Source organism: Acipenser ruthenus, chromosome 29 (genome assembly GCF_902713425.1).
Source record: "Acipenser ruthenus chromosome 29, fAciRut3.2 maternal haplotype, whole genome shotgun sequence".
In the NCBI taxonomy this organism is placed as follows: Eukaryota; Metazoa; Chordata; class Actinopteri; order Acipenseriformes; family Acipenseridae; genus Acipenser; species Acipenser ruthenus.
In genome coordinates, this window is record NC_081217.1 from 4,349,404 (window position 1) to 4,364,195 (window position 14,792).

The 14,792-nt window shown below is 40.3% G+C and overlaps 2 protein-coding genes across 5 annotated transcripts in view; both read right to left on the reverse strand.

The window, feature by feature from the left end:
- Nucleotides 1-204: 204 nt before the first annotated feature.
- LOC117428484 (transcription factor-like 5 protein) lies at nucleotides 205-6,133 on the reverse strand. Of its 2 annotated transcripts, none has more exons than XM_034047561.3 (6): nucleotides 4,628-6,133; nucleotides 3,840-4,026; nucleotides 3,210-3,372; nucleotides 2,122-2,326; nucleotides 1,818-1,959; nucleotides 205-1,072 (listed from the first exon to the last, which is right to left on the reverse strand). In XM_034047561.3, exons 1-6 carry the CDS (start codon nucleotides 5,347-5,349, stop codon nucleotides 950-952), a joined length of 1,542 nt encoding a protein of 513 aa, XP_033903452.3. In that variant the 5' UTR covers nucleotides 5,350-6,133; the 3' UTR covers nucleotides 205-949. The 2 variants fall into 2 exon arrangements, with proteins under 2 accessions (XP_033903452.3, XP_033903443.3); XM_034047552.3 differs by having other exon boundaries at nucleotides 2,122-2,329.
- An 879-nt stretch (nucleotides 6,134-7,012) lies between these two features.
- LOC117427830 (death-inducer obliterator 1-like) overlaps nucleotides 7,013-14,792 on the reverse strand; it is a 35,715-nt gene continuing 27,935 nt past the window's right edge. For all 3 annotated transcript variants that reach the window (XM_059004342.1, XM_059004341.1, XM_059004343.1), the window contains one exon: nucleotides 7,013-11,954. In XM_059004342.1, the coding sequence (XP_058860325.1) occupies nucleotides 8,311-11,954 (3,644 nt within the window). In that variant the 3' untranslated portion in view covers nucleotides 7,013-8,310. The remainder of the gene's footprint in view (nucleotides 11,955-14,792) is intronic.

A 14,792-nucleotide genomic window follows, 5' to 3' on the forward strand; every position in this document is an offset into this window, starting at 1 on the left:
ACATTAAAAAAAACATTCTAGTATGAGAACATAGCATCATACTGTTTGTGCTGCCACACTATTGATAGTTTAAAACAAAAAATGACAAATCCAAAACACACATTTTATCCCACACTGAACTAAGGTACAGGTAATGATTTGTTTTATTTAAATCACTACATACAATATAGTACAATTAACCAACTGAATGTCTGAATGTGGCTTCTTTATTAAAAGATAACATGCACTGAATTTGTTTCCACCAATACACTGTACACTGTAGATTAAAAGTGTCAGTTTCATATATTTTTGAAGCCATCTACTTATTTTTAGAAATCCATGTTGTATATGCCATGTAAAAACAATCGTGAAGAAACAGTGACACCTCTGAAGGGTTTAAAACCCAGCATTTAATTTTATTTTAGATAGGCAAAGTTAAGTTTTGAGCAGTCTCACCAAATTGTGAATGAGAAACAGGTTTATTAAATAAAGGACATCCTCTTCCGTTTATGGAAGGGCACGTAAACATTTTAGACTAGAATTATTAAGATTAGTGCCACTGTTTTACCACAATACAAAAAATAAATAAAAACAGACCACGCTGTGTACAGCTTAAAGCAAGAAATTTGCCTTTGATAAACGTTTAAAAGAAAAAAAAAGTATAAAGATAATTCGCTTGTGCTACTTTCTTGTGGCTGTATATAATTTACAGATGGGTACAGAAGGGATGCAGGAATAAATGATTTCTTCTACAATTTTTAAAACCATTCAGTGGCCCAGCAAACATGCTATAACAGCTGGCTAAAAGTTCAAACTATGTGGTTCAGAATAGACTAGTCTAGGCACAGCCTCCACATGAAGCATAAAACAATAAGCATGAGGAAGGAGATATGTTGCCCTTATGTTAACTTTACTATTTTGTTTCAAAAATCATATATTCACCTATATGGTGTATATATTTATAGATGTATCATTTTTGCTCTGTTGCTGCATTGCTCAGTGAATTCCCTTGTTCTCCATAAGTCACAAATTGTTCAGCTCTACCAAGCTTCATGCGCTTCCCAGTCTTCCCACAAAAAACACCCTCAAACTCCTAAAAAAATAAAAATAAGTGTCAAGACAGATAAGAACACACAACTCTGAAAGCAACACAATACCTCAATGGGCTACTACAGAACATAGCTGTGTGTACACTTGTATAGCCATTAAAAACAAAATAATATAGGGCTTGTTCCTCTTAATTTATTGGTACCTTGTTGAAATATTGCTTGTTGCTGACAAAGGCTACTAGGAGTTCCCAGGTACATCTCCCAGCAGCCTTTGAGTCATGGGACTATGTGATACTGCCATGATTCCAGCAAACAGTAAATTGTGCAAGTAAAGTTGAACAATGCATCAAGTAAAGCTGTTGATTTTTAATCATTGGTTGCTACTACAAAATATTGCTGACATTAACTGGTTTGAAAGTAAGATTTAGGTTTTAAATAATTCAATATAAAAAAGTTCAGAAAGCCACAAATACAACATCTACTTGATAAATTAGATCTAGTCAAAAAGAAAACTAACCACTGGCAGCTGTATCTTAGTTCTCTTAGACGTTTGCCTCTACAAGATGCTAACAACTCATGCTATTCTTGTCCACTGCATCACTTCTCACTATCTTATTTGTAATCATACTAACTCAAGGGCTCCAATCTATATTGCTCACTGATAATACATTACAACTGACTGCAGTGTAGTTATAATGCTGAGCATTTATTACATGTTCACGAAAGGGTTTTATTCCCTGACATGAAAACCAACACGTTTCATACAATAACTGTATTTTAAACACTTACCCTTTTAAGACTGTCTCCGTGTATTTCATGAATGTACTTGAGAAATGCTGTTGTCCACTGCAGTGTTGTAGCTTTGTCAGTCTCAGAGGTGCAAAATGGAACCAGCATATTGAGTTCATCACAGCAAATGCGAATTCTCCGTCTGCAAGCACACAAAGCACAATAACTATTTAAAAAGACACTATGTTCTACGTTGTTATTTTTTTAAATTCTTGTAATTGTCTCATTCAAAAACCTTGAGAATATGATGATAGGGGCGGTAGAAAATCATGTTATTAGAAAAAGACTTCCAGCCCTGTCTTACCTCCTGTCTCGCTCCATGCAATTGTGTCTCTCTCTGCGCTGTGAATTCTCTCCCTCCAGGATGCTTTTCTTCCGAGTGCTGGTGGCCGCTCTGGTAAGCTGGCTGGCTGGTACATTTTGAATATCAGTGAGAGCTCTCCGCTCTGTGTCTGCCTGACGTCCTCTGGTTCTGGTGCGTTTGTTTGCTGTATGTTTATGTGAAGTTTCTTCTTTGCAAAACAAAATTGATTGAAAGCATGTGTCATTACTATATTCCCCACTATATGTAACTGTCTTCTGTCTGAGGACTTCTCAAGTTTAACATGTCCTTAAAGTTAATCACAAAGGACTTATTTAATTTTTACCTACCACTTATGTTAGCTGTTAAGAGAGCATAAAATAAAACATGTCTGGCATTTAAAATAATTCAGGATAAAAGTGCACAAGTGTTCAGCTGGTTAGCTAAAAGTATACTACACAACAACTGTGTAACAAAAATAATTACGACAGTAATCCATCGTGTATCCGCCCATCACATATCCGCTCTTCAGCACAGTGTGTGTGTGCATGTAAGTGAGTGAGTGAGTGAGATAGAACCAGAACCAGAGTTGGATACCGAAGAGTGAATAAAGCAAGTCGAAACCGCCGACAGCTGGGTGGGTAGCCAGAGTTTGTTTATTATTAAACAGAGAAGATTAGTTGATTAGTTATCCCATCAAAGTTTTCATACGGTGTTGTATGTATTTCATGTGCTCCCATTGCTGGTAGTGTCACGTGAGCTGTTTAGTGTGTTGATATGTAAATAATTCCTGTTCGTCTGTGGGGCGTATCAACTTCAACCTCCGTCTCGATTTTCTGCCTGTCACTCAGCAGCGAATGCACGCACCCACACGGCAGACGGCTACCCTGTCACAAGCATTAATACCCTGTATCTTTCTAAACAAAGGATTTAGGGGTGCTCCCTAATTAAAGCTGAGTCTCAAAACAATAATTGTGTGCATATACTTTTGTTACAGCTGTGTATAATGGTATTTAAAACAGGATTAATTTATCCGACTTTTTACCTATCCACCCATACTCTGGTCCCACCGCAGCGCCGGACTACTGTACCTTCTAGCTTAACCCAAACGTGCTCAAGGACTTGTTGGGTTTGATTTGCCACTGTTTTCTTTGCAGGTTCTGTTTCTTGCTGATAACTGAAAGTGAAGTTTCTGGGAATCACAAGCTCATGGTGTTTAGCAGACTCCAACATCTGAGACAGACTTCCGATGTTCTGAAACAACATCAACATTTAAGATATTAAAACAAATTTGATTAAAAAAAAACTGTTTTGTCAAAAAGCAGGGACGAACTGAAAATCACAAACTTTCAATTTACCTTACAAATAAATAACAACCTAATGCTTATTTGTTTTTTCAATATTTTTACATTTTTAAGTCAAAAATAATAAATTAAATTAACATAAATTAAATTAACATATATATATATATATATATATATATATATATATTCTAGATTCAGTAAATAACTCTTTCTACCATCTATCATTGTTAAATAAACATTATGAAAATTGGAAGAATTGCAATCTATACCCCTGATGATCTTTACAACAGTAAATTACAGACCTATTCAAAATATGTTGCTAATTTTTAAGCTGCAAGATTCAGTATACAAATAAACCAAGAAGGCAAAAAACATACCGACATATAACAAGCAGCTTGCTGTCCTCCACCCTCTTACCTGTGCATTTGTGGTATTAAAGCTGCCAATTGAATTACACATATTAGCACCAAACAGTGGGTGACTAAATTCTACAGTGGTAGAAGTTGGAGCTGTCTTGTTCTTTGACATCGTGTTGCATTTGTTTGGCTGTGACTGAAGAGATACCCCAAGCAGCTCCGAAGGTTGATGAAGCAATGTTAAAAAACTAAAATGACAAATAAACACATCTAGTAAAATAAATGGAAGCAACTTTTTTTTTTTTTTTTTTTTTTTTTAAGTATGGAACTTGGAGTGTAAATTATTTTATCACAGATTTCTACACACACTGCAGGCACGGTTTTTTATTTACTTCGGAATAGCCCATTTATCTGCTGTTTTCCTCCAGACCACATAGTGACCATGCTTGCACACAGATCAATATGATCCTATAAATTCAAAATTCTTAGAGCCCCCACCCTCCACATTTTGTTTTTTTTAATACCCATCTGAATCATAAGTGTGCATAAGAGTTGATCGCCTACAGAGCCCAGAGAGACAACACCATGCACCAAAACCAATGAGATGCAGAACCCAATGAACATTCATTTTAATCATTTGGTTAGATACAAAAATGTAGTATACATTAGTAATAACCAAGCCATTTCAAAAACACAACTTTCTTGCAAGACACACTCTGGTGTAGTCCATTTAACCTGTTACCAGGTGTGAAATAAAGCCTATACCTATTACTAAATGGTATACTATACTGTTTTGCTTCTCACAAAAATGCAATCAGAAATGGTCTGGGAGTAATTATAAAAACATACTTGCTTAAGGCAGCCGATGATTCCTGCGGCTCTTGGTGTCTGGAAACTTCAGAAGGGTTATAATTAAATCTCTTCTCCAGTCGAACTCGGGCTGCAGGATTAGGTCTCGATTCAGCGGTTGCTTTGGCGTTTTCAATTGGAAAATCTCTGTGTTCTCTACACATATCTTCAGCATGCCTTGCTTTAGCTAAATTGGTCCCCGGTGCTTCGCCACAGTTAGTAGGGGTCTTTTCTGTTAATACAGCGTTATTGAGCGATGGATCACTCATCAAAATCATTTTAAATTCTTGAAAGTCTACATGTCCATGATTTGTGTTGGCAGTGATAAAGCGGGCATCTGCAGTGAGGTCTGGCTGGCTGCTGCTAGTGCAGTATACAGAGGGATTCGCAGGGTTTGCTGTTGGATACTCCAAATGCTGTGGGTTAGGGGGCTGGCAGACAGTCTGGTTTGAGGGACTGCTTGTTGTATAAACGCCGGGGTTTAACCGCGATTCAACAGCTCCCCCCTGCTCAACCTGTGCCTCCATTTGTGAATAGATAATGTGCTGAAGTTGCGTATATTCCACCTCAGTCATCTCCACCAGATTGAGGTCTGTGCTAAATGTCAGTCCTTGCTCGCTCGTCAAGGTAGACTCGCTGTGAGCAACAGTTGCTTGATCGGGATTTGAGGAACAGTTCTCGGACGGAGGCGTCTGTGGCTGTATTTTACACATTTCGGACATGGTCACCAAGGAGTGAATTATCAGAAACACAGACTTAACTCTCCTCTCTACACAAAGATCAATGCACTATTTTTTTAATTGTAACTAAATATCTTGTAGTTACCTTTATTTATCCGACATGTATAAAAAGAATACAGTGCGTCTCACATTAACAGGTAACGGTTATCCCGATCGTTTAGTTATAAATTATTCACTTTGTATGGATGGTAAATAATAATTTTAAATTAATAAATTCGTTTCCGATCAATGCTATTATATATGAAACAATTGTCCGATGACATATATTTTAGAAACTAGTAACATGTAACAGGAATATTAATCATTTAACAAAAATAACTTGTCAATTTTTTTACCAGTTGCTCTCGAGCCCTCAGGATTTCGCGCTCCGAGTCTGATAGCTTCTGCCCTCGCGCACTGAAAAAGCAATCTGTTCGTCCGGCTCTACCCAAACACAACGATATGTACGGTATTCAAAACGATTCTCCTGTCCTATTGTAAATTAAACCCTTTGATTAATGGTCTAATTAATTAGTTTTTATTGCGCCTAACATGTATCCAGAAAATATCTAGAATATCTTATAGCGCGCAATATTCGCTGTCACTCTAGCTTTCTCTCTCCCATTACAAAATAAAACAGTGTCTGAAATCAATTATTTCAACCCTCGCTGCGACGGGTTACACATGTTTATCAATAAAGTAAATATTTTAGAACATTAATTCAAAACTTTGCTCGCGTAGTCCCTTCTTCAGCAAGACCCTCAAATTCGCCAACTGTCACCAGCCGTGTTCCAGACGTCATGACGCGAAAGTATGCGCACAAGCCGACGTTCAAGCGAAGGGGCGGAGTATACGAGCCTCAAAAACTACGGAATTCGTACATTAAAAAATAATACTGTAATAATAAATCCACCTTTTATTTGCCCTCCACTGCAACAACCAGATATGTCCTGCGAGCTGTGACTAGTGACAAAATGCTATGTGAGATCATGCAAGCCAGAGTTTTGAGTCTGCTCATAGTTGTGCGGTACACTGTAACGTAATTGCATTAGTAGAATTTCCTATTTAAAAATGAAAATAAAGAACACGAGCAATGCGTCAAGAATTAAATATAATAATAATAATAATAATAATAATAATAATAATAATAATAATAATAATAATGGCAAGGGAGATCTCGGTTCAATTCTAAAAATCATTTTCATAAGTATGTCAGATCCACACAGCACATCCACGGCACAACCAGCTATTGGTCAAGCTCATATTTTAAACCTACATGAGCCCTTTGCCGTCTCATAGTCCTCATGACAGATCTATGCTTACCATTATGTATTCCCACACAGGAATCTCCTGGGATGTTTTCAAGTAGCTTTGGTAGGCTGCTTGACTTGAACTTGCCCTTGGTTGTGTGATTTGTGCATGGGAATTTGGGTTATGTCAGTAGGCCTACCCCTATTATATATGGATATAGCTGTATATAAAAGCAGCCTCTCACAAATGGTAATTTAGCTGGAGAAAACAACTCAGTTTAGGCAATTCATGTTCATCTTGGTGACTTGCAGTTGTATGTTTCTACAGATAATTGAAATATGTTTTTATAATGGTGGTAACTTATGAAAATGAGCTTTAAATATTATCTCTAAATGATAAAGGAAAGACAACATGATATATAAACAGTAATAAGTTTTAATTAAAAAATACAATTTAACAAGTGTCTGAACACAGGATACAGGGATCTTGCAGAGCATCTTCAGCAGTCCAGTCATAGATTTTGAACCAAAAAATGAAAACATTTTCAACATTACATTCTATCATCTTCTCCATTTTGTTCAGTAGAATGGTTCCATTCAAAGTAAATAGAACCTTTGAACCCAGACTAAATAACTCAGATACATTGTGTGTCTGGATAATTTACATTTTGTAGTTACCTTAATAATGGGGCATGTGGGTAATTGTTTTGAAGCAATAGTAGATATCGGGTTATATCTGCCACATGACTCTCAGGAGTTGTTATTTCTTGAGCAGCGTTACAGAAGATGATGACACCTGGCAAATAAGGGCCTCTTCAGTTCAGCAATGTCAAACAGTGATGGGGTTTTTGTTACAGTCAAGGCGTTGGAAGAATGAAGTGGAAAAAGTAATGATGTGAGTGCTTTCTTAGATGCACCGGAAATAAATGCAACTCACATACATTTTTTTTCTTTTTTAAGAATCAGAATCACATTTTCTAAGATTTCACAACACAATGCATATAGTTTACTAAAAAAAATATATACCGTACATTTTAGAAAACAAATTTAAAAAATGACATATGATTCGACTAAATAAAGTGATTACCACTTTAATAAGGATCCGACACGGTCCTACCACAACACGTCCTCAAAATGTATCTAAATAGTGCTTAGTCAGAAACTGAATAAAACTGTACGGCTTAGGAAAAACAGGCTCATGTAAAACAGACACACACAATAATATCAGACACTTATCTTGTTTTCTTCTTGTACATAGCTTCTATCTGTGAATCCTACTGACCTACTGCAATTCAACGGGAGCAAGCACTTTAGAAACAACATTCTAACAAGTTCTGTAGTAAAGAAATCTATACTGTAAGAAAACAAACAAAAAAACCAACAAAAAAAAGACTGAATTGCAGTCCAGCAACATCTTGAACTGGCTTGAACGGCTGGTTAGGTACATTATATAATCCAAGATTAGTGCTAATCGGGGTCTGTGTAACCAGCCAGAAAAAGTTTTTTAGTTGTTGTGAAACTTTAGAACACAGTCGTAAACAATGTCTGTGTGGCTTAAGAAAAGTATTTACATGCCATGTAACAGCTTTAAAAAAAAAAAGAGTCCAAAGTTAGAATATTATAATGTTTTAATATTTCATTGTCAGTGGAAGATAAAAGTATTAAAGAGCCAACCACATATTGTCCCTTGGAGTCTCTTTTGTTCCTGGGGCAGTTAGGACGATGTATTTTTTTCAGCAGCAGTTTCTGCTTCCACAGTTTTCTCACTCTGATTTTTTGCTTCCATTCTGGTATCTTTCCCCTTTTCTTTACTCTTACTTCTATCTTTTCGTTCTCTGTCCCTCCTGCTGTCCCTGTCCCGATCTCTGTCTTTTGTTCGGTCTCGGTCCCTGTCCCGGTCTCGTCCACGCTCTCTATCCCTACTTCTTGATCGGTCGCGGTCTCTTCTTCTGTGAGTCTCTCTGTCATGATCCCGGTCCCGTTCCCTGTCTCTGTTCCTCGTTCTGTCCCGTTCATGGTCTCTCCTGTCCGATTCTCTATCTCTGCCCCTGCCTCGAGTCTGGTCTCGTTCTCTGTTCCTGTCCACTTCCTGTTCTGGAGCTTGGTCTCTATCTCTGTGTCTCTCACAATCCCTGCTTCTGTTTCGGTCAGAATCTCTGTCTCTGTCTCTTTCTCTGTTTCTGTCCCATTCTCGCTCTCTGCTCCATGGTTTACCCTGGTTTCTCTCCCATGGCCTGCCGTGAGCTCCATCCCGATCTCTTCTCCTTTCTTCTGATAATCGATTCTGCCTTTCATCTGATTGACGAACAGGACCTTGGGGGTTCGCTCTTTCACGGGAGCCTGCATCAAATCTATCCCTTTGCCTCTCCCCATTGTTCCGAGGCTCAGAATTTCCTCTGCCTCTGTCTCTCCCCCTCATATCAGGAGACTGCCAATGCTCATCGGGTTCGGACTCTGGGTCACGTTCAAAACGGTTCTGTCTGTGACCTTTATTCCAGCCTTCCTGAGGCTGTTCAGGGGGATTAGGAAGCAGAGGTCTAGGGTGATGAGCTGCTCTGCCGTCTTGAGGATGAGGCTGACCTTCATAATGGAATCGAGGACGTCCACCTTTATCTGGAAACTGAGAAGGTCCAGGACCACATGAACCTCCAAACTGGGGTTGTGGGGGTCCCCGCTGGCCTTGGAACTGTTGAGGAGGACCTCTGTATTCTTCAAAATTCTGGGGTGGAGGGCCCCTGGGCTGGGGTGAAGGTACCCGCTGACCCTGCTGAAGATGGGGCGGAGGACCTCTTGGACCTCCAAACTGGTTTGGAGGTGGGAATCTATGCCCGCCCATATCCCCTGGTGGTGTCGGGCGATGGACCCTCGGACCATCAAACTGGTTTGGAGCGGGGCCCCTCGGACCATCAAACTGGTTTGGAACGGGGCCCCTCGGACCATCAAACTGGTTTGGAGTGGGGCCCCTTGGCCCATCGAAATGATTTGGAGGGGGGCCCCTCGGACCATCAAACTGGTTTGGTGAGGGCCCTCTTTGTCCCATCAAGGGAGATGGCGAAGATGTCCTATTATTATTGTCTCTTAACATATGAGGTGGTGGCTGTGCTCTGTGATGTTCCATCCCCTGTGGATAAGTGTTACTGTTGTCGTATTGCTTTTCTTCATGTCCTCTTTGTGGATCCATAAATGGCTGTGGGGGACCCTGTTCCCCGAATTGGTGTGGGGGTGGTGGTCCTTGAAAGTGAGATGGTGGGGGGCCTCTGTTTTCAAACTGACCAGGTGCTGGTCCCATGAAAGGTGGGTGGGGGCCCCTCGGTCCAGGAAAATGAGGTCCTCCTGGCCCTCCAAACCTGGGCTGGGGAGGTTCATTTTGTCCATGTGAAGTTCCATGGCCCTCTTGAAACTGCCCCAAGTTTTGGGGAGGTGGGGGACCTCTGGGGCCTGCAAATCTTGATGGGGGTGGCCCCCTTTGTCCCATTGGCTGGAATGGGACAGGCGCCCCCTGTCCCATCATGTGAGGGGGAGGAGGTCCTCTCGGCCCATCAAACTGCTGTGGGGACCCTCTCCACTGCTCCTGGAACGGATAGGATTCTCTCTCATCTCTGAACTGGGACTGATTAGTCTGTCCCTCAAAATGTGGAGGACCAGACTGAGACTGGAAAGGAACTTTTTGCACCTCTTGCTGGTTCATGAACTCTGGGTTTGGCATTCCCATCTGTGACATGTGAACAGCATCTTGCATGGAAACGGTTGGGTGCGTGCTTTCAGGCTGCGAGGATAAAACAGGAGACACACTGTCACTTGGTGGTGGATACATTGGAGGCTGAGATGGCGTTGGCAGTAAAACTTTGCGTGTGGGCCGCACTGGACCACTTGAAAAGTCTCCAGGGCTTTGGTGACTTGAAGGGTCTGGCCAAGACGTAAAAGGACTGCTTGCAGCTTCAGAAAATGCATCTCCTGCTGACTGTCCAGATGGTGGAGCAGAATTTTCAATCAGCTTGATGTCAACAGTTTCAGAAGTAATTGGATAGGGTTCTATTTTCTCCCCCAGTAGTGGTATGGACATTTCCATACTTTCAGGCTCAACATTTGGGGCAGGTTGATTCAGCGCCTCCACTGGCTGTGATGGAGAAACAGAAACTTCAGCAGCGACTGTTGTGGTCACCTCTTCTTTCTCAGATGGCCTCCTAGTCGCTGCCTGCCTGGGATCCCTGCTCTGCCTAGGATCTTTGCTCTGCCTTGGGTCTCTTCGCTGATTTATTACTTGGGCAGGCTTTGGTAAAGATGGAGGTTTTGCTATTGCCTCTGCTTTCTTGCCCAACTGTATAGAGTCACTGTTTGCTACTAATGATTTTGGAGGAGGTGACATCAAAGCATCAGACACGGAGAAGTGAGCCATGGAAACCCCAACTGCAGCTCTCTGCTGTCTAAGAGCCTCCTCTTGCTCTTCCAGTTGTCTTTTTTGCTCGTCGATCTGTTTATTTAACTCTTCTAACATCTTCTGTTGTTCCGTCAGTGAAGATGAATCATTTACGGGTGCTATGTAATTAGCAGGCCGGTCTTTGCTCTTTATGCCCAGCACACGGCTCGGGAAATCACTGACTACAACTTTTGCTTCTTCGAATATGGTTTCATCTTCGGGGTCATAGGCCTCTTCGTCAACCTCAGGGGCCTCACACACCTTTTTGGTCTGAAAGAGTTTGTTCTTATTGACAGGCGTATCCATTCCATAGAGCTTTTCTGGATCATATTCCTCCTCAGGATCGTACGGTCTATCATAATCATCCTCATCCAGGGTTTTATCTTGGGATATCTGACCAAACTGTTGCACTATCGGGTCAATAACGGGAGCTGAAGATACTGTGAGTTCAACTGCACTCTGTTCTGGTGTAGACTGGGACGAATCTGTAGACTCACTGGGCTTCTTTTTGCCAAACAGAGTGTTTAGGATCTGCTGCAGAGGTGTTGAGCTGGCTGTGGCAGAACTGCCTGATGGTGGAGTTTCGCCTCCTCCTGCTGTTGGTTTGGCAGTAGCAGCTTTAACAGAGGACAGGAGAGAGAACACAGACGGGGTCGTGAATGAACTTGAGGACGATTCAGAAGAAGTACCAGATGGGGGAGACCCAGGAGGAGTAGTGCTAATGGGCATCTCAGGATTATAAAGCAGGGGTTTCTCAGATTTACTTTCAGGTTTGGAAAGCGTTGTTGCTTTTGAAAGAGAAGAAACATCATCCTCTTCTTGAACCTGAACTTTAAGTTTCTTCTCTTCACCCTTTTCCGGATCAGAAGGGGCTCCAGGACGTTTGAGTTTCTGACAGATTACCAGACCAAGGAGAAGATTGGGACGGGAGGACTCCAATCCTACAATAAAAGAGATATATAAAACATTAAAAACATCAATCTCCAGCAGAAACACAGCCAGTCCTGTATTAAGATCATATTACCAATTACTCCTTTAGTGGTCGTAATAGAGATTACTGGGTTTGCATTAAGGCTTTAACTTCAATAAAAGCTGAATCCATATCAATTTAGCAAGTATGAGTGAACTGACTATTTACCGACTTCCCCTAACCTGGTTGTACTCCACTCAGCAAACCAGTAACTGGGGTTCCAATCTGCTGCAATCAGGCGATTCTTTCCCAGTGTTACAAAGCAATATGGAACATTTTCATTGATACATTTGTCAAAGAATTTTACTAAAATAAGCGCATAGTGGCATGAGCACATAACAGGTAGGCATGTTCACTGTCGCCTTGACTAAGTTTGCCTCTATGACATTTCTCAGTATAGTAGGTCAGTGTAACTTGTCCATTCGTTACAGTATATAGTTTAACAGTGGACAGGCAACTGATCATTAGAAATTCAAGAGGCATGTGTACTGCTAGCATTGTGTATTAGCATTTGATGCAGGCATAGAAGTGTTGAATACTATTGTTTTATTTATATTTTCAATTTGACTCCTAATATCAGACAGAAGACGTGCCAATATCGTGCTCCACCCCCCCAGACTAATTGACGGTTGTTAAGGTAAGTATAATGATTGTATGTATGTGTGTGTATATATATATATATTTGCATTGTCTCCTTGATAATATTACTTCTGTACATATAATTAAGATGAATTATACATCAGCAGCACTCTTCAAGAGGAAGTGATCCATCTGTGTTATTCGGTTTCAGAGTGGCAAAGCATGACTTCTTACTGCAGAGGCACTCCTGCCTGGCTTCACTGACCTGATCATCTTGTTAAGGTGCGGTAGTCCAAAATATGGATTCAGGGTGGCAAGATAATGTTGCTGCTATTTTGTGTGAAGGGGTTCAGAAATGTATTCAAGGAAAAGGAAAACTAAACGATGAATGAGAGCTGTGAAATTGGGCACTTGAGTGTAACCTGTGTTTGATTAAGCTGTCCTTTGTGTTTTATTCTGTTCTAAACATTAGTGGATCTGCAAGTATTATTTTCTAATTGACGCTGTGATGCCCTCTGTGCTTAACACACCATCCCCAGTGTAAATGATACAGTTAAATGTATAAAGGGCATATCCTCCAGGAATCCCACAAATGCTTTTGTATGTGCGCTTCTGAAATATTGTATGTCACTATATTTACATTGACTTAAACAAGTTTTAAAAGGATGTCCCTAGAGTTGTTTTTGGTTAATGTTTTGCATATGCTGATAAAGCAGATTGCAGTGTTTCAAGACCCAAGGGGCAAATGCAAAGTCCAACTTTCTGAAAGGAATAAAACTGTATAATACCAACATGAAACAATGCAGGGTGTGTACTGTTAAAATTGCTTTATTAAGCTCTGAAAACATTCCTTTGCCCTTGCATTCAGTTATTAAAGGCTAATTAATTCCTAATATCTGTTCTGTACCGGTATGTGTGTGTTAATGTTTGTGTCTGGACTACAAAATTGTCCTAAAGCACAGCTGTACCATTTTCCTGCCATGTTGATTGATCCGAATGCTGAGGCTCGTTCACTCTACTGTCACAGAATCAGACAGTAAGATGAACACCCTGAAGCCCTGCTGAACAGGCTTTTCTTCTTGTTCCTAATTAAAATGTTTGTAAAAACATAACCTCAAAAGATGCACTTCCAGTAAGACTCCTGGCAACAGTAGCGAGTGTGTGGAATGTTACCCAATGACTACCCCTGAAGTACCAGGAAATGTATCTGGATCTTACTAGCACGTTTCTTTGAATGATCACCGAGGCATCCAGTCGGAAAAAAGGTAGGTAGTCATAATTCAGTGAAAGCATGTCACACTGTACAATACTTCATAACAGTTTGAACTTTTCCAGGCTTTACTATAAGACAGCTCTCTAGAGTGTATGATGTGTTCTATTAAGCCAACAGTAGAACCTGGCAATGGCTCCAAGTCCTACATTATGAGAGTCACACACATGTACCATTTAAAACCAGAAAGACTGAATCCAGGTATCGTCTTCCTTCAGTGTGTTCGGACATGTTGTCCACCCAGTTCAGGATCTGTGCCTTCCACCTTGATGGCAGGCTGGGTCCAGCTTGGTATCTGTCCTGACTGGGCTGGTAAGGTCTGACATGGACTTTGAGAAAGCATGTGTAAAATGTACACACTGCAAAACATACCAATTGAAGGCCAGCCAGCAATCTTGATGCATAGTCTATAAAAGATATTTATTCTTCATGCCCACTCCCCTGTCCCCCATCCTACTATGTGATATTGAACAAACTATCATACTGCAAGCTTATTCTCACAAATACTGTGCAGAAATATCCCCCTGAACCAACCGTTAAAGGAAATGAAAATGTTCTAATTCCAAACTTACAGGTAACTCTCAAATTCTTTAAGCCAGAATCATAGAACTTAATAAGGAACAGAGATCAATTTTGCAGACAGAGTGCTAAATCAACTGTTCCAAAGCAGTGGTGCAGTGCTACAGACTAGATAAATATTCTTAAATTTATTTTCAATAAAAAATTTAAAAAAAGCTTTTGCTTTATTTTTTGTTGCTATGTTACGTGTGTGCTCAATGCAGAAGCAAGTCAGGATAGTAGTATGGGTAGAACTTGCCACTTACTGTACTTGTAAACCAAAGAGTGTATTTCAGTAAAACTATTTATTGTTGGGGTTACCTACTAATGTACACGAGTATTTATATTACCATTTGCTTTTCTAAAATAAAAACAGACAATAAATGACATTTAGATTCAGGT

Coding starts and splice junctions, on each gene's coding strand:
- LOC117428484 (XM_034047552.3), bottom strand. CDS start 5,349: ATGTCCGAAATGTGTAAAATACAGCCACAGACGCCTCCGTCCGAGAAC. Junction 4,027..4,627: donor TCATCGGCTGCCTTAAGCAA/GTATGTTTTTAT, acceptor TTGTCATTTTAG/TTTTTTAACATTGCTTCATC. Junction 3,373..3,839: donor TTAATACCACAAATGCACAG/GTAAGAGGGTGG, acceptor ATGTTGTTTCAG/AACATCGGAAGTCTGTCTCA.